Here is a 19,716-nt window from a genome sequence, read left to right as displayed (position 1 = left end):
AAAAACAAAGACAAAGAACACTATTATTTAATCCTTTGTTTACCATGACCAACTAAAATGTAAAGACTTCAAACAAAAACACAAATGAGACTGGTCACATTTCCTAAATTCATCCAATGTAGTGGTCAATTATATCACTTGTCTTTGGAGTTAATCTGCAATGCCAGGGGTCAATGAGGTCTTTGTCTCATCTTTAATACTAGTAAGTGATAATCATTTCTGGATTTGATAGTCATTGTTAAAGGGTTGTATTGTTTGTTGCTTTGTTATGTTACCGTGCAGCCAGTTATACAATTGGCTTATCTAGTAATGAGATGTTATAGAATTAATCCATTTATGTAATCAGTGAATAAGGCTTTTGGCTGATGCCTCTAAACGTCAAAATTCAACACTGTTTGAGAAAGAAAAAAACCCACAATCATTGTTGATATATTTTATTCTTTATTCATAATTCTTATTAAAATATTGCATGCATTCCACTGAAAATAATTTTAATAGAGCAATATAGATATACATCTGTCATAAAATATTCACATATTCAATCCTTATTTATCCAGTGTATGATCATCATTACAAGTGACCACTGATAATAACCTTACCTCGATAACACTGGAATGACCTAAAGCAAAATTTCTAACACTGGTGAAAAGATATATAATTGAAAGAAGTGGAAGATAAATAAATATTACCTTAGCTAATTTCATAATTCATGTGCTAATGCATCTTCAAATAAAAATGTGAATATTTTATGACAGATGTATATCTATATTGCTCTATAAAATTATTTTCAGTGGAATGCATGCAATATTTTAATAAGAATTATGAATAAAGAATAAAATATATCAACAATGATTGTGGTTTTTTTTCTTTCTCAAACAGTGTTGAATTTTGACTTTGAAAACTGATTCTTTGCTTAAGCATGTTAAGACAGCACCTGTCAAGAGACTGCCCAATGTTGGCAGAAGGCATATTCTCTCATGACAGGTTTTACTGTACAAGATTATCTTCTTGGCAATTAAAAGTTATTTACACAACCAGCATTAGTCCCTGAGCCTATCCCTGCCCCATGGCACTTATTCATAATTTAGACTGGACCTATCCATGACCTAGGGTACTAGGCAACGATTCATAATTTAGAAACTGTTCATAAATGCACCATTTTAGTATAATTGGAATTGCACATGGTGTTTAATATGTTTAGTCTGCATGGATTATTAGGTCAACCCTTCTCACTTGGGGGCAACATGCCAATGGTGTCATGACTTGGAAACCACCAAGATCTCCATCCAAGGGGCTGCAGTGCCTCGGTAGTAATGGTGTTGCCACATGACCAGAAGGTTGCGGGTTTGATTCCCACAGTATGACAGCCTGGATCCCTGCTAATATGTATAGATCTCTCTTATAATCAAACCCACGCAAGGTCTTCATGATATGACTTATATACACTTGCTTAAAAGCGGAGTAAAACTGCAAACAACAAAGATCCCAAATGCACCTGTAGATCAGGGTCTATGCTGTTTGTTTTACTGATTACTTCTAACAAACTGCACAGACCCAGATCTGCTGGTGCATTATGCAACAGCAGATCTGAGTCTGTGCAGTTTGCAGTTGGATTCATCTCATAAGCAAATATGAACAGTACATTACCAATATGATCCAAAATAAAACCTCTACAGTATTCACAAACAAGTGACGGAGGATGGACAATGGATGCCTGGTCATCCCTTGCCCTCATGACTTTATACAAATTGTGATAAAATGTTCATCAAAATAACTATATTTTTACAGGACATAATGTATTGTCATGTCATCAAAGCATGCTAAGTTTCATTACAATGTTTCTAACTATATAAGAAATATTAAGGAAACAAAAACTATGATAAATGGATGGATAAACGAAATCTAGTACACCTCATCACACTTCTTCGCTAGGGGTATGACGGTATAATAAACAATAAAATGTCAACAGAAAACATTTGACATGCCTCTTTTCTTGGTTTAAGCATCTCTCTTTGTTCTGAAAATATATAAAAAGAAACATCATAAAAAACTTTTTTTTCTAGTAAAATAAAAAATACTTACCATTCATAATAATTAGGAGAAGTACTAACTCAGTCTAAACAAGAGATACAAGATACAAGAGAGATGGATTCGCAATACAGCAGTAGTTCTCCTAAGGTATTATAATTTAATACAATTTAATATATTTCATATACAAATATCTTTTTACGTATTTTTCTCTTTCTCCAATTTTTCATTACCTATATAACCTTACTATTAGATGTTCTCTTCTTCCAGCATTTATCATTAAGTAAATGACAAATTTTGCCTTCTTGTATCATGAAATGGAGGACCAGTTGATTATGAACAGGAGTTTTCCAGGTTGCTGATGTGGTGGACTTGATGAATATTTTGGCAAGTTTCACATATTGGTTTATACCCCAAATTTGATATAATTATGAACACTCCTATGAAATTAACAGAATAATCATAACAGGAGAATAAGATAAATAGTATATTACATACATTTGATGACGTTTTCTGTGACCACAACCATAAACCTCTAAAACAACAATCACTAAAACTATCAATGCATTACACAGTGAAATCTGATGATATCACATTAAAGTCTGCTGCAAAATATCATTACTCCAATGACTTTCTTAGTTTTAATTATCAGTAACATCCATCATACCATGTGTACTAGCTTACAAGTCAAGTCCAACAGTAAACTGCACAGACCCATATCTGCCATTGCATAATGTGCCAGCAGATCTGGATCTGTGAAGTTTGTTAGAAATAATCAGAAGAACAAACAACAATGAAGCATAGACCCTGGTCTGCAGTAACATTATGCCACGGCACATCAGGATCTTTGTTGTTGGCTATCTGACTTGACTTATAAGCATGTCTTGTGGTAATTGTTCCCACTCAGACACTGCCCTTATGGAAAAAGATGTCATGGTCCTCACCAACACCGATATCAGAGAAAAAGCTGTGATGGCCCTCTCAGACACTGTCCCTATGGAAAAAGCTGCCATGGCTCAGTGGTTAGCGTGCTGTGACTGAAAAGGCAGACGTGCCAACTCTGACAAGACCTTCTCAGTAAAGCAGACAATATTTTTCCATAGGTCAGTCAAAATTTCAATAAGGTGTACAAAATACAATGTACAGCTATTGACAAGAAGGAAAACTTGCATTTTAAAACTACAGAAGTGTGATCAAAGACTGCTGCAGTGATGGTAAACAATATGTTCAACTGAAAAGTTTCTAAAGTACACTTAGACCGTAATTAGCTCCAGTACAATTTCACAAATTGCAGTTGCAAACCCTATGGAGCTCAGTGGTTTCCTGCTTTCTCTCATCTTAATACTTAGCTTTTATTTTTCAATTTCACAATACAATGCCATGAGATATACTAAATTCAACATGGTCTCCATTAAACATAACTGTTGTCCTTCCGGATTCTTCCCAAGAATCTGAATATTCCTTATATTAACTCTGTGGTGTTATTCAAACTTTTTAACCAGCGTATTGTCCCATTTTGTCTATAACAGCTTGATTATACAGATTTGCATGAAAAAAATATGTACAGTTTTAAGTGTTTGATGTACTCCTGTAAAGTTAGTCCAGTTCACTAACCAACTCGACACTAAACAAACCCAGATATAAACTGAACTGAGTATCTAAATTTTACCACAACAATCGTATTTCCATAATTTGTGCTATGTTTACTTAAGTCTTTTTTATTAAGGGCATTTCCATAAGATTTATGGTCAAGCATAAAATTCATCATTGAAAGGTGCTGGTTCAAATCCTACCATGGGATCAGCCAGTGTCAGTTATTATTGTGTACCCTAGGGCAAGGCACTTTGCTGAATTTACCTTTGCATTATATAGCCTTGCTGTGTCATAAAAGAAAAATAAACCAAACATGCCCCTATATAGTGGAGAAAAAAAATTCAAAATATATTATGCACATCTAAAGACTAACCCAAATAAAATCACAAAGTCTTTCCTAATTTGTGTAGGAACAGCCATTCAACATCATTCATGTACACACACTATACCCACCTTTTCTTTGGAACATATAGTATTAAAACAAATGTCTCATATGATACGTTGTATTATAACCATAATGTCTTGTCTCTTGTAAAATGAACTGCTTAAGGCAAGTATACTAACTCTGTTCCTTCTTTTTCTTTTTATCATCCCCATCCTTGTCTGGTTCTTCCTCTTTATCTGAAGCTGTACTTTGATCAGTTGGTACTTTTCCATTCTCTGCTGGGGAAGATGTTTCCTGGACACCTAATTCGTCATGAGCAGCATTTTCCATCAACTCAATGAACTCCAAAAAAGAAATCTTTCCTGGAAGATGATCAAAGCTATTTTTCATGCAGTGAAAAAGTATTATTTTATCTTCTTTATAAAAATATCTTAACTGTCTGTGAATGTAGTAGGAGCTCAGTCTAATAAGTATGACACATACATAAAAAATAAAATTGATCTCATGATCTGAAAATGTATTGTTATATTTAAATTTCACAAATCATGATATAATTTTAATGAAAAGACATAGTATTCACCCCTTACAATGTTATCCATAGGTGTCATGAAATTGACCTGCCAATATTGAGACATATTCCAATAACGCTTTTCAAAGTAAGGCATACAAACAAAACTATAAAGCATAGAATAATGCAAAACCATATTATTTATTTTAATTAGCCAAGGACTAAAATTTGGCAATGTAAAAACATTAATTGAACAAAATTTTTATCAACAGTAAATGTCTGAAATATCCAGCGTCGTGTTTCTATTATCTGACTCTTCTGCTATCTCTGGTTACAAATCTGTACCATGCAAGGTAAAAGGATCACTATTCACTTAGACAAATCAGTAGTGATTGTGCTGTCAGTTCTATTTGCGACTTGCTTCTAGGTTCGAAATAAGTTGGGTTTTATTTTTTATGTAAGTAACAGGCAGATTAACACCTAATTAATACAGAAAAAATGATTTAAGTTTTCACACCACATTTAGTGCTGCATATGGTGTATTTGTCTGACCCACAAACCAGCTGAGTATGCATGCATTCACTGTCTCCATCAATTATCAAAGATCACACAAAAAAGAGCAACTGAAATTCTGATGGTTTAATATTTAAAACGGTGTTTTATATTTAAGACGGTGTTTTATATATTGTAATTGTATTTGCACATGGGATTTCTCTTCACCCCAACAGACTGTTTGATCTTACAGAGTAATACATAATATTGTGTAAAGGCCACTATTAAGTTACAAACTTAACTGTAATACCATGAAAATTAGATATGGTAAGAATGACTCTTTAATTAAAGGCTAAGATTGGACAGAACCATTAGGAAATCATGGGAGTCCCTTAATATTATCCTAGCAGTTCTACACAGAGATGTTATTATTACTGGAGAAAGGACTTTGATGTCACTGGGACACTACCATTTACTGAATCGAATCAACAAACACAGGTCTGTTGCAAGTGTGGGGTTTATAGTGGTTTTTATCCTCAACAAAACTTAGCAATGATACCAAAAAATTTGTAATTATACCTGATAAATATTCAAGTGTGGGTTCTAAATGGACACTTTTTGGAAGTCTAACTGGTGAGACACCAGAAGTTGATGGTCCATTTTGGTTGGAGTTTGGTTTTTTAGATATGGCCTCTGCTAGGGCAGAAGGGTCCAAGAGGAGAGTATCATCTAGGAGAATTTCTTCTTCTTCCGAGTCAGACATCTCAACCAATCCCTTTACCTGCAAAACATTGAATTTACAATCTCAGCTGTCACAAATGGCATTTTAAATGGGATGCTCTGCAGTTTTTACTATGAACATTTGGACATAAGGATCGGTCTCCTATCAGCAAGATATAATCTACCACAAAATATCATACTGCTCTGGTGGCCTAAGTGATTAAAGCATGCACCTCAGATGTGAGAGGTCACAGGTTCGAACCCTAGCCAAGTCATAACAAAGACTTATAAAAATGGTACTAGCAGCTGCCTCGCTTGGTACTCAACATTAAGAGTTTAATGTTAGGTCTGGTCGGCCTGGTGTCAGGATAATGTGACTGGGTTGGACATGATGGAACATGTATGCGGCATGATGCCCCAGTGCTAAACATCACTATAAACTGCCAAATTGCAGACATCATAGCGATATGACTCAAACTGTTAAAGCTACTTTAAAAATTGAAAACAACACACATACACTAAAATAATATCATTTTCTAATTTTTTTTATTATACAACTTGAGAACATACTAGACAAAATATCTTAGATCAGTATTCTGATGATGATAACAATAATAACATTATGCTCCAATCAATAGCAAGGTAAATAACTCATTTTGTGACTCCATTCAAAATTTTAAATAAGATCTAAGATATGTCATATAATCTCGTCATGGATGGATATTATTCTTTGTATGAAAAGGACCATGTGATGGATGCATAAGATCCATTGTATGAAAAGGATGATGTAATGGATGCATACTATTCTCTGTATGAAAAGAATCGTGTAATGGATACATATGATCCCATGTATGAAGTGGATGATGTAATGTATGTATAATATCCTGTGTATAAAGTGGGTGATAAATGAACCAAATATCCTGTGTATAAAGTGGGCAATGAATTAACCAATTTCCCACAAAATCACTCAATATGAAAGTATGGGTACACACATGAAAACAGAACTAGGAGAAGATGGGCAACTGCCCACTGCAGACCCAAACTTAATCTTGAACCCAGTCTGTTTCTGAACTAGTATTGCCCCTGGTGAATACAAACTGAAGTCACACCATGGCCACCATGTGGAACTATGATCTAGTGTCATTTTTAATCCAAAACATGCAAATAGGCATGTAAAACTATGTTTAAATAAGGAGGATTATGAGATATTCTGTATGGTGTCAAAAGTTGTTTTGCTGTGAGAATGAACAAAAATTCAGCTATCCAATCGATTTATTCAAGCATCTTCATGTAAAGAATCACCTGATGTTTATCAATGTTAGTGTAGTCTGGCATTACACCCACAATCTGATGTTTATCAATGTTAGTGTAGTTTGGCATTACACCCACAGTCTGATGTTTATCAATGTTAGTGTAGTTTGGCATTACACCCACAATCTGACGTTTATCAATGTTAGTGTAGTTTGGCATTACACCCACAATCTGATGTTTATCAATGTTAGTGAAGTTTGGCATTACACCCACAATCTGATGTTTATCAATGTTAGTGTAGTTTGGCATTACACCCACAATCTGATGTTTATTAGTGTTAGTGTATTTTGGTTTTACATGCACAACCTGGTGTTTATCAATGTTTTTCCACAGATTGTCTCATATAGTCAATAATATACACACTTAAACAATAAGTAAGCTAACATGTTGTACCATCTCTTTGAAGAAACTGTGTACATGAGTTAAAGTTTGAGAGAGTGTGTGTGTGTGTATGTGATTTGGATTTTTAATGTAGCTTTAAATTTTTTAAGTCATATAGCTATGATGTCTGCAGTGTGGCATCATGCCGCAGATGTGTAGCATCATGTCCTACCCAGTTGTCACATTATCCTGTCACCAGGCTGACCAGTCCTAACACTAACCTCTTAATGCTGAGTGCCAAGTGCGGCAGCTGTTAGTACCATATTTATAAGTCTTTGGTATAACTTGGCCAGGGTTTGAACCCATGACCTCCCGTGTCCAAGGCAGACACTCTAACCACTAGACCACCAGAGTAGTCCTAAAGTTGAAGAGAAAGTTACATTAATGCATGCTGGATGAAATCTACAAAACCAAACAAAATCACAAAAATTATGCTGTTGTGATCTAGTGTATACCTTCTGAAAACCACAAAAATAAATAATCAAACAATGATGAACTGAAGAAAATAAATAAAGTGCAAGCATTTTTGCTAAGTGTTCATCAACAATCAATTAAAAAACTCCATGCCAGTATGCATACTCGGAAAATGTTCTTTTTGTCAAAACAAATAATAACAATATAATTTTCCTTTCAACAATTAATCTATAGTGTCATATACAATATCCAAATAATTATGCAAAATTATATCTGTCCAGCGAGAATTTGTTGAAGCTGACAAATTTTAAGTAGAAAGTTTACAGTTTAGAAAATAATATTCAAAAATAGTTACCTTAAACTTCTACTTTAGCATTTTTTTCAAATAGATAATTACAATATTTATGAAAAAATAGTAAAACTTTTATATTTTCCATCACAACAGCTGCTGTATAACAAGGTTATATTGTATGAAACGGCATCTTCAAAATAGTTTAGTCAAAAATCATCAATGTTTCCATATTATTTTTTTCTAATGCATACGAACAGGGCTCAAAATTAATACTATCTGGGTAATCCACTATCATTTAGTGATTTTTGCTGACAGATCACTAAAACCTAACAGTCACTAATAAATTGGAACAATGAAAATTACTGCTGAGGTTGCTATCATAAAAGTTATAAAATGGTCTTGCACCTTATGTATCAAATAAAATGCAAGTCAGCATTCCTTTTAATGGCTAATTGATCTGTTTATTGTCTTAAATGATTATGTACCAACATCCTGTGCTTGACAAGGAACAATAAAATGCTCATGAAACATGGACAGGTGTTAAAACACTTATCTTCTCATTAAGTAAATCAGTGTGGTTATTGTCAAAACAGTCTTCACTAGGGGTAAGACAATATACTTGTTCCACGTTCTGATACAATTCATGATACAAGACATATTGATACACATATGAACTTGATGGTCTTTCCATTTCTGAAAGGTAGGTGGTGCCCCTTTTTGCAAGTTGGCATACTGGTATTTCCAGTATGCAGATTACAGCCAGAGATCAAGTTATCAGATTTTTTTGGGCAATTCTCATTGATGACAAGAAAACAAAAATACATGTACATTGAAACAGACTACCTGTAGGATGTCTGTGAGTTTAATACAATGTTTTAGGCCATTTTTTGGTGGCTCCATTTAACTCACTTTAGCCACCAGACCCTTTGTTTTGCACTGCATGAATGCTTTGAAAATAACTTATTACCAATTTCATGTCTCACTTAAACTTGGAACACGATGTTATCTTCAAAACAGATGAAATAAAGTAATTTCCTCGTGCAAAGAAAATCTCTTCTATAACAAATCTGGGCATGGAAATGATAATGAATATCAGCAAAATCTATCACATTGTACATCCTGCTGATGCAAATTACTGCTGATGCAGCAGGTACTTTGTATTCGTTAGTGAAGAAGGAAAACTATTTACAACACCCTTTCCTATTCTATAATTATTTTAAAACTGTACACAAGTTGATATACTTGAGCAGTTTAAATAGCCCCCTTGCTGATTCCTTGCTAATTTTATTTATTCCATCAGTACCATCATTCACTGGTTAAATATCTCTGCATAAAAAGAGAAATTCCAAATTTGTTCCCCATGTACATTTTAAGAGATGCTGTCTGGATTTTATCTTCTGGGGGACTGCAGCCTTCATCAAAAAAAGAGGAGAGTGGAGTAGAAAAGATGAAGGGGGAGGAGAAATGGTAGCAATTCAATATTTACCTAACACTTCAATATCTGTCCTTCTACGTGCTCCTCTTTGTTAGAGCTCTACTAAAATCAAAATCTTTAAAAGATGTCACCTCTAGTTGTATAAGTATTGATTTGTTTATTATTTCTGAGCATACTCTGTTCCTTATCAGTGTATGAATATTTTTCTGTACTTTCTTCTGAAGAAGCATAGCTAGCTTTGTCAGCATGAAGATGTTGGGAAACTGATCTTTATGGCTGTTATTTACAATTTCCAGAGCTCACAGATATTATCTTTTGGACACATCTACTCCAAAATCAGATTTTTCACCAAACATAAACTTAATTTCTTGAATTAGTAGTTTACTGACTACAATGCCAGATTTCTCATCTGTTCCATAACGCTATATTGGGGATTTTAGTCCATTAATACCATAGTCTGCTTGTGCAGAAAGAGGTATTCAAATAAATATCTTTACTTCTTAATTTCATTTTTTCATCTTTGTTTATTCAGATTATCTTAACCCTGATAAGGATATATGGTTTCGTAGCATATGATCTGCAAGGCTAAACTGGTTAATAAAAAAAATGAAAATTGCATTCTATTTTTAAATTTTCTGTATAATAAATATGCTCAGTATTCTGCCCTTTCTACATTTAATTTGTAAATACTGCTGAAAGCAAAATTGGCCGTCATGCTGTCTATTTTTGTCCAATCAACATGTACATGTGACTTGTATTTATAACCATTTTCTGATTCAAAATCAATAACTGGTATCTCCATTAACAATTTACAAGCTCAAATAATCCAATATACTCATTACTTTAAAAATTGTTTTCATCATCACTTTCACCTGCCAGTATTTGCTGAAAGGAAACATAATGAACCATGCCAGTAATCAGACATTTTGGGTTTTCTAGGCAGCCCATATTTTAAAAATGCATATGTAAAACATCCTTCATAGAAGGCTGAAACTATGCCGTAATGCTTATTCTAGGACACAACGTTCCAATCAAATTCAGTTTAACAACCATTCATGTCATACTTCCAGAACACAGATGTGTAAACAGCTGATATACCGAAAAACACATCGTGACAAGAATGGTTAAATAAAATTATATACTTTGCCAAGTATAATTTCATATATGCAGGACTTTCAACTACTTTGCAGAGTTATCATGCATCACTGTTCTCCAAGTGTGCGAATTCATACAAAATTTGCATGATTCACACAACTGCAACCCTGAAAGCATCTTGAATGACTTTTGTGCAAAGTTTCTCTGTTGCTTTGCCAGTACTTCCTGTTTTTCATGCAGGGAATAAGCTATACTAATTCCTAATGTGTAGACTGTTTTTCATGCAGGGCTATACTAATTCCTAATGTGTAGACTGTTTTTCATGCAGGGCTATACTAATTCCTAATGTGTAGACTGTTTTTCATGCAGGGCTATACTAATTCCTAATGTGTAGACTGTTTTTCATGCAGGGCTATACTAATTCCTAATGTGTACATATTATTTAACCTCAACGGGAACAAGCAATAACCACCAATGAGATTTCCATGTAACATATTTTACCATGTGACACATCAGCAGTGTAGCTTTCAAATCAACTAAAGCAGACAAGATAAAATTCAATTAGCATGGAATTGGGGGGAACAGGTTATGTACCATGTCACTTCATTTTAATTTGCAGATGGTGAGTGAGTATTCTCAATAAATTCTATATTTAAATATAACAAGGCCAAGTAATAATAATTATTCATGACTGCTGAAGACAAAATAACTTACATATGGTAAGAATAATTTTGTATTGATTCTGCATCTCTTGTGCCAGCATGTGTATCATTACAGCAAAAGTATTGATGCATCGATATACTAATGAATTGTCTCATCCCTAGTGGAATTAGCCTGGGATACTGCCCAAAGCACTGATGATATTGATAACAAAAGGTATAGCACTGACTAATCAAAATGGGTCATGCTCACCTACTCAATCAATAATCCAGACTTACAGAGAACAATGTTTTAATCATGATAGCATTGTTGATAAGCATTCAATGTACTGTGAAGTGCCAATTGTAAACATGAGAAAGTACTTGCAAGGTACACAGCTGCTTTCAAAACAGAAGAAATCAGACGATGAAAAGAGAAAGCGTCATCATGAATATGATCTTAAGACGAGATTAAGTACCAGAAATGCTGGGAAAATGAACACAAGTGATTTACATATGACCCTGTAGAGGCTGTGATGTTGTGCACTTTTTTCAGAGAAATATGTGTTTTGTATATTTAATTTGCATTGTATGTTTGATCTTTGTCCATAATTGTGGGTAGAAGTTTGGGACAACTTGACTAATGTCATTTTTAAAAAAATATGTTTATTTGGATCTGTGTTCAGGATTTTGGTTATTCCATTGGAAAGTCTATTGTCTATTCGATTTTTGACACGTTTGTAAAGTATAAATAAGTCCAAGGTCTAACTTAAGAATGTTATGAAGGTGAACATTTGCCCCACATCCTGGTCATTTTATTATGTCTTATATAAGGTTCTGACAAACAAAATTATTCATTTTGTAAAACAATATAATGCAATTTCCATAAAAAAATTCTTATTTTATTGTGCCAAATGTTTCCAATTTAGTTGTTGTTGTTGTTATTGTTGTTGTAGTTGTAGGGTTTAATGCCATTTTTCAGCACATGATAGGCTATACATGGCGGCCAGTATTAATGGTGGAGGAAGAACCCAGGAAAACCCCGGAAAGAACCACCGACCAACAAAAGAAGCTACTGGCAAGCTTTCTCACATACCCACATTAGCCGAATCCAAGACTGGAACCCACGCAGACAGAGGTGAGATGGAAATGATGCATAATGGAGAGCGCTTTAGACCACTTGGGGCCCTTCCAATTTAGTTATAATATATTATTATAATCTAGGACAAGATCAAATCTAGTAAAAGGTAAGTAAATTTTAATCAACTTTCTTTTGGGAAAGCAGACTTTAATGAAGGCCCTTTATCAGTGAATTAAAAGTCAGTGAATATGCTGAGAGTTGGTTTACAGTACCCAATCTGAAGCAGATGACTGACTGTTAATGGGTCTGTAAAATAGATATGGCCAACTATTATGAAAACATGCATTTTAAATAATTACTCTTTAATATGCCCTCATTAAAAAAATTACTTTTCATTTACCACTGATTCACCACTAAATGGATTTCTTCTGGCAATGTATAAGGCTTGCAATTTATTAATGCTTAGTGACCTATATTTTTAAATGGCCATGTAAATTTTGAATTGGCTACTAAAATTCTACACGATTTGATACTTTGAGCATTGCTAAAACCTTGAATTGGCAAGATCTCCATCACATAATAAAATGAAACTGTCAAAACACATGTGACTGCAAACAACACTTTCTCCAAGTATTTTATTATGTAACATTGGGTAGGAATCTGTTTCACTCAAAACCAGCTGGATCTATAATTTCTCTGAAAATTTATTAGCGGTAGAAAAATCCACTGCCTGTAACAACTAAAATTTAAGGCCTAGCAAACTGATCTACCAATGCAAGAACCTGGCAACCAAAAAACTATTAAATAAATAAAAAAGAATAATTTTAAAAATTATAAGTGAATATAGATATTTTCCAGCAACAAACATTTAATCCTTACATTGTTTGTCTGGATAACTTCATATAATATAACTGAGTGTTGGGTGATGTGTCACTTATGAACTCATTATTTGATTAAGTAATCACAGTCCAGAGGTCTCACTAGGATTTTAAAACTAGGAGTCCAGGACTCCTAACTCGGTAAAAATCAGAGTCCCACCAGCAAAAGTTGCAGTCCCCTCCAAGAAACATGTTGAAGTGGCTAAATGTCCATTAAAATGCCTGGAATAAACAGACACAAAACTTTGTCAGTTTTATTTATTTGTAATCATTTATTATTCTATAAAAAAAATTATATATTAAAACTGATATCATGTACAAATATCATATTCTTTAACCACAATATAGTTCACTTTTGTCTCTGTCACATTTTTAAAAAATTTCTGATGCTTGGTTTTGGATCATATTCCTCCACACAAGGTCCCTCTTCTTTGACTCACATCATATGTGTTAAGGTCTCATGTTTTATTCTGGACCTTCCCTTCATCTTGATTTTGTTCTGCACACTGAAGCCTTTCATGCATGCCATGGCTGTCACTGGTGACACCAACACAATCACAGCTAGGACTGCAGAGTCTGGAAATCTCTGTACTCTTGAAGTAGAATTATACAGGCTTCTGTCAGTGTTCAGTTCAATGAATTTATGACTAACTAGCAAGTAGGTGGTTTCAAGATGTCTCATGCCTAGAAAATGTGAAAATTTGCAGATTAGAAGAACCAGTAGTTGCCATTGGGTTTAATTTTCCACATTCTTTACACCACTGGCATAAAGCTCTTGTTTGTCAATCAGATTGAGTTCTGTATATCCAAGGAATTTTTTTATTCCAAACACTAAGTCAGGCATCATGTACTTTCTTACACCTGGCTACTGTCCCATCAGGAAATATCAGTTTTAGCAACTTTAGCAGAGTTTTGAATCTCATTAAAATCTTCATCTGTTTTCCGTTTAACCCCAAAATACTTATCCAAATTTGCACACGGCATTTTGTGAAAGTCTTGACGTGCCTTGATTTTGAGGTCGCATGCAATAGCTATATGGCTACAATCAGAAATGAACACAATAACATGGATTGCGCTGGGCTTCACCAATGTCGCAAATTGCCATTTTTGGCTGATAAAAACTGTATATACAGACTTGGCTTTGGAGTGAAGAAATTCAAAGGCACCATGAGAGATCCCTGCAAACTTGGATATAAAAATGCACTGGAATCTATTGTTACATAAACAAATCCTTGTTTCATATTGACAAACCACCCCAACAGAGCATTGTTATATCATAATCTGCTTATGCTGATGTCTGGCCTTGGTACTGTATGCTGTAATATAACCAAAATAGCCATGCTACTGACAAGCTACAATCGACCACCTCTGAACGCAAGAATGGGAAATGACTACAGTCAACCAGAAAGCAGCAATTTAAAATAAAATGTAACAGAAAAAATAGTTTTCCTGCAACCTGAAAGAAAACTGATTACCTCTGAAGCACCAGTATATACCAAGGAAACAAAAAATTCTGTTTAAATGTTCTACAATTATTTTATGTTGCCACAGCAATAACAAATGGATATTGTTTGGTCCTTCAAAGAGAGCCTTTGGCGGCACCTTCAATAACACATGCACCTTCAAAGCAAGGTAATGACCTTTGATCAAAGGAAGTCAGCAACAAACTTAAATAAAATTAATGTTTCATTTTTCATAGGTATTAGAACATATTTATTGTGCTGCAAAGCAACAAAAAAGTGTGTATGGAGAACTCTTGCGTGGGTGATTTTCTGCATCCCAGATAAAAAAATTGCGTCCAAATACGCGTGATTAAGCATTTCCTAGATCTCTGAGTCCATAAATACAAGCAAAATGATAAGCCATTAAAGAAACAACACTCTTTAATGATTGCTTTTTGTCAGCACACCAACATTTGGCTGCAGTTTTTTTCAGCTCAACACAATCAGTGCTTGAAAAAAACCAACACCAGTTGTGAAGCATGTGATTGTTGCTTCTGCTGGCTAACTTCCGCAGAAGGAATGTATCAATCATGGAGAGCTTATCATTCTCTATTTAGATACAGGAATAATAGTATTAGATTATTGATAATATGAACAGAGGTCTTGGAAACGATTAATCACAAGTATTTGGACACAATTTTTTGTACCTGTGACAAAGAGAAACATTTATACAGAGAGTCCTCCGTATGCACACATTTGCCAGATGGCAAATTCAAGAACTTGCCAGTCCTACTTCAACCATCTGCTGAGTGGGAAGTTTTGTTGATCAAATGATCACTTTAGCCATGCTGATATTTACAATGAGAAAATTCAATGGCTGAAAGACCCCCAGATGTACATGTTATCATTGTAAGAGTATATCTGAAGAACATGACCCAATAACTTGGCGGCAAGTTCAAAGACTTGACCAGCTGCAAAAGTCAAATGTACTGATATTTACAATGACTGAATTCAGAGTCAGAAAGACCCAGTGATGTACTTTTGTGTAACAGTACATCAAATGAACAACTTTACTTTTTATTATTGTGTTCAATTTCCAAGTGTAGCCAAAGAAGCAGTGCATGTGACCACGAATCAAGACAAGTTGATAGTTAGACAAAATGCTGTTTCCAAATCTGGATAAGTATTCTGAGGCAAATTGGCAAAGACTAACGAGATTCGACAGAGTGCTGGAAGTTGCTAGAACTGATATTTCACATGGAACACTATGTGTGATGCTTAGCTTATTGCATGGAGTAAGATATTTTCTTGGTCTGACATACTTCACTCTCACTTTAATGGGCAAATAAGAGTTAACTGTCAGTGGTGTAAAGAAGTTAGAAAATTAAACTAAATGGCAACCACTGCTTCTACTCATCTGGAAATTTAGCCACCTCAGGTATGCCCAATATGCTTCTGGTAGGGGAATGCAACTTTTGCTGGTGGGACTCTTGTTTTTTCCAAAATAGGAGTCCTGGACTCCTAGTTTCAAAATCCTAGTGAGACCTCTGACGAACCATAATGATGTCAACTCATATATACATAAAATATGGACAATTTTCAAGTCTAGGATGGCCATTTACTAGAAAGCTGACAGAAAAGACTGAAAAAGGAAATTGTTCCATCATTGTGTAAGTGCCAGTCTCAAACAGATTAAATGCAAAATTCATCAAATATGCGTGAACTTTATCAAATCTATGTGAACTTAATTAAATCTATGTGAACTTGATTCAATCTATGTGAAATAGATTAAATGTGTGAAATTGATTATATATGTGAAACAGCTTAAATATGAGCCATTAATTAAATGCATGTGCATGACACTTTTCATATATATATATATATATATATATATATATATATATATATATATATATATATATATATATAGTGTGTGTGTGTGTGTGCGTGTGTCGCTCAATAATTTTAATTTCATCAATCTTGTGACAACTGTAATAATGTACCCGGCAACCAAACAAATTTGCTAGGTAATCAGATTTTCAAAGCTAGTTACTTCTGACTTGTGGATGCAAAGTTTGGTTCACATTTGTATTCATTCTACATAAAGAAGCAGGACGGGGGAAAAAATAGTCGAAAAAAGCGAACAATCGACTAGACCAACAAACTCGAAAATAGGTAACACCTTACTCGTTTGTTCATTTCTTGCCATGTTGCCCATTGTTCCTCACTAATATGGCTTTCAAAACATTGGAATGGATTTTTCGTGGATTCTTTAAGAAGATCGATATTCGTTACACTGATATCACCCATCTGGGTAACAATATCATCATCCATACTTTCCTCAGTGTCCGTCATCTCCGTGACCAGTAAATATAACTTCAACGATGAAGAGCAATAGTTTTAGTCTGGTTCCCTGCTACATGTAATTCCTGCGCTGCACTCGGCTAAGGTGGCGCTCTACAGTTTCGTATTTTGCATAGGTTGGGATTTTAAAGAAAAAGAATTTCCCCGGCTTTCCTCACTGGTTATACTGGCTATCTAAAAAGACCTTGTATATCTTAGGTATAATTCAAAGAACCTTTAATTCCCTTTAGTTTGGTGTATGATTGATAGGTGTACTATGGGTTATAGAGTATAAAGCTTGGCCTTACTTCAGATGTGCATCTTTCAAAAAGTGCTAGCTCTACTTGATCATTTTCACTTCAGAGGTAAATTGTATAAAAAAGAGCCGATAACTTTTTTTTACATTTTATATATTTTTAAATTTATTAATTGCACTTTCAGAAGCTGGTATTGTCTAGTCTGGCAAAATTCATTTTCCCTATTTTAATAGCTGCTATATAGTGTACTTTAGACTAATTCAGGTTGAGTTTTTAACGCAAGGGAGCAGTCATTTTAGTTAGCAGTGTGCTTAAATCATATAAAATTTCCAAAAGTACAATATCCAAAGAAATATCATCCACATTACATTAATGTAGCATACAGGTATGCCAACATTCTCTCCATTGTGCATGTTTTAAATGCCAACTACTTCACCTTACATACGTCACTCTCTCAAAAGAATGTATTAACTGGTGAGCGCCCCCTTAAAGATTTTCGCAGGGAGTATACAGAATGGGGAACCAGACTATTAATAGTTTGGGGTTACAAGTCGTTTCGGCGCAAGAACAATTGAGCCGGTAACGGTTGGGAGTGTATGTTTTGGACACTCTATCAACCGGGATGGTTCACCTCGCATAAATGGTACGTTTTAGTCCTATACTTAATATGCACAGTATATAAAACGTGCATGTATATCCAGTAATATTGATAAAGATCATTTGTGTCTTATTATACATATAAAAATAATGTGTTAGTAGCATTTGCAGTTGTGAATTATGAATTATGTTATTTTATTGTTGTTCGTCTTTGAGTTCGAATATGAGCATGACATCACATACTGTTTTGGTTTCTGTGAGTAAGTTAATAACTGATCAGGAAAATCTGCTCGAAACTGTCTATGGCACACTGGAGGAGATGCGGCTTGGATTGGCTTGATTAATGGAAGCCTTGCTGTAGTTCTGATATTTCTGTTGCTCGCGCCTTCGCCCTGCTTCTAGGTTTCATTTCTTTTCAAAATCTGAAGCTCTTATATGGACGAGACTCCGCTAGATTGAGGAATCCTGTGTGCGATCTTCCGAGACACTGGGATCAGTGTTGAAGTGCTTCAAGGATGACTTTTTTAAGGGTGCAGAACATTTGGGGAGACCCTCCTGTCCTACTTGTGTTTGTGTAAATGCTATAGATATATATATATATATATATATATATATATATATATATATATATATATATATATATATATATATATATATATATATATATATATATATATATATATATATATATATATATATATAATTTTTTATTTTTAAATCTATTCCAGGAATTCATCGTCAAACAATATGTAAGTTTCATTCATCTCTGCATCTTGTCTTCTTTTCTCTCTCTCTCTGTAGTTCTAGCTGTTCTTCCATCATGTATTCTTCGTATCTTTTATAATCTTCAAAATCTTCTAGATACTCGTTGCTTTGATCGTATGTCCATTGGGTTAATTGTAGTTGTGGTTGTATTTGTGATGTTTCTTGTATTGTGTTTCCCTTCTTTATGGTCAGCTATGTTTGTTTATTGGATTCTTCTCTTTGTTTTTCTTGGTTAACGTCTTTTTGTTCTGTATACCTGTTACTTTCTTTTGTTGTTGTTGTTGTTGATGTTGTGGGTCCAATTGTTGTTGTTTTTTTTTCTTGTCGATGTTTTGGGTTTTGATTTCCTTTATTTTTATTTTATTTTTTTGGGTGTGCTGTTTTTGTCACTCATTCTTTTGTTTCTCTTTCTGGTGTTGCTGTTGTTGTAGTTGTTGTTGCTCTTTTTCTTGCTGCTGTTTTTGTAATTGTTCTTTTCGTCGCTCCTCTTTTTCTTTCTGCAATAGTTGTAATTGTTGTTTTTGTTTCTGTCGTTCTTGTTTCTCATTCTCTTGCTGTTGTTATTTCTATATGTTCTGTTTCTTTTGCTGTTTTGAAGTTTGCTCCTCCTCTTGTTTCTGATTAGGTTGTTGTTGTTATTGTTGTTGTTGTTTCATTTGTATTGGTATCTTTTGCTGTTGTTGTTGTTCCTGTTGTATTGCAATTGGAGAGTTTTCCTTGCTCTCTTCATGGACCTCTGTTTGATTTGTTGGGCATTTATGCGGAGTGTGTCCATTTTCTCTGCATCTGTTACATGTTCTGCGGTATATGCAGCCCTTGTACCAGGCTTTTGTCAAAAAATCCATATAAATAGAATGCTATTTTAATCCTCTTAGCTTTGTCTTTTCAATTTCAAGTCCCCTGCCTCCACTGAATACTGAAAATCCTGGAACAGTTGCCAGTCTATAGCTTTCCACTTTAATACCATTTTTTTTTTCTCAAAGCATTCTACAGTTTCCTCTATTGGAATCTCCATAGGTATGTCAAACAGGTGGAGCTCCCCTGTCTTTCTCTTAATCTTT

The 19,716-nt window shown here is 34.3% G+C and overlaps 1 protein-coding gene across 3 annotated transcripts in view; it reads right to left on the bottom strand.

Annotated features, from left to right (window-relative positions):
- The window catches only part of LOC149807257 (general transcription factor 3C polypeptide 3-like), a 152,567-nt gene extending 135,497 nt beyond the window's left edge, over nucleotides 1-17,070 (bottom strand). For all 3 annotated transcript variants that reach the window (XM_089964112.1, XM_089964106.1, XM_089964115.1), the window contains exons 1-4: nucleotides 16,881-17,070; nucleotides 5,586-5,787; nucleotides 4,186-4,368; nucleotides 1,986-2,017 (exon numbers count right to left, since the gene is read on the bottom strand). In XM_089964112.1, the coding sequence (XP_089820238.1) occupies nucleotides 1,986-2,017; nucleotides 4,186-4,368; nucleotides 5,586-5,787; nucleotides 16,881-17,048 (585 nt within the window). In that variant the 5' untranslated portion in view covers nucleotides 17,049-17,070. The remainder of the gene's footprint in view (nucleotides 1-1,985; nucleotides 2,018-4,185; nucleotides 4,369-5,585; nucleotides 5,788-16,880) is intronic.
- Between the last annotated feature and the right edge of the window lie 2,646 nt (nucleotides 17,071-19,716).

The sequence above is a fragment of the Sinohyriopsis cumingii genome, chromosome 1, assembly GCF_028554795.1.
Source record: "Sinohyriopsis cumingii isolate HCF-2022 chromosome 1, ASM2855479v2, whole genome shotgun sequence".
NCBI lineage: Eukaryota > Metazoa > Mollusca > Bivalvia > Unionida > Unionidae > Sinohyriopsis > Sinohyriopsis cumingii.
This window is presented reverse-complemented; position numbering and strand designations above follow the sequence as displayed.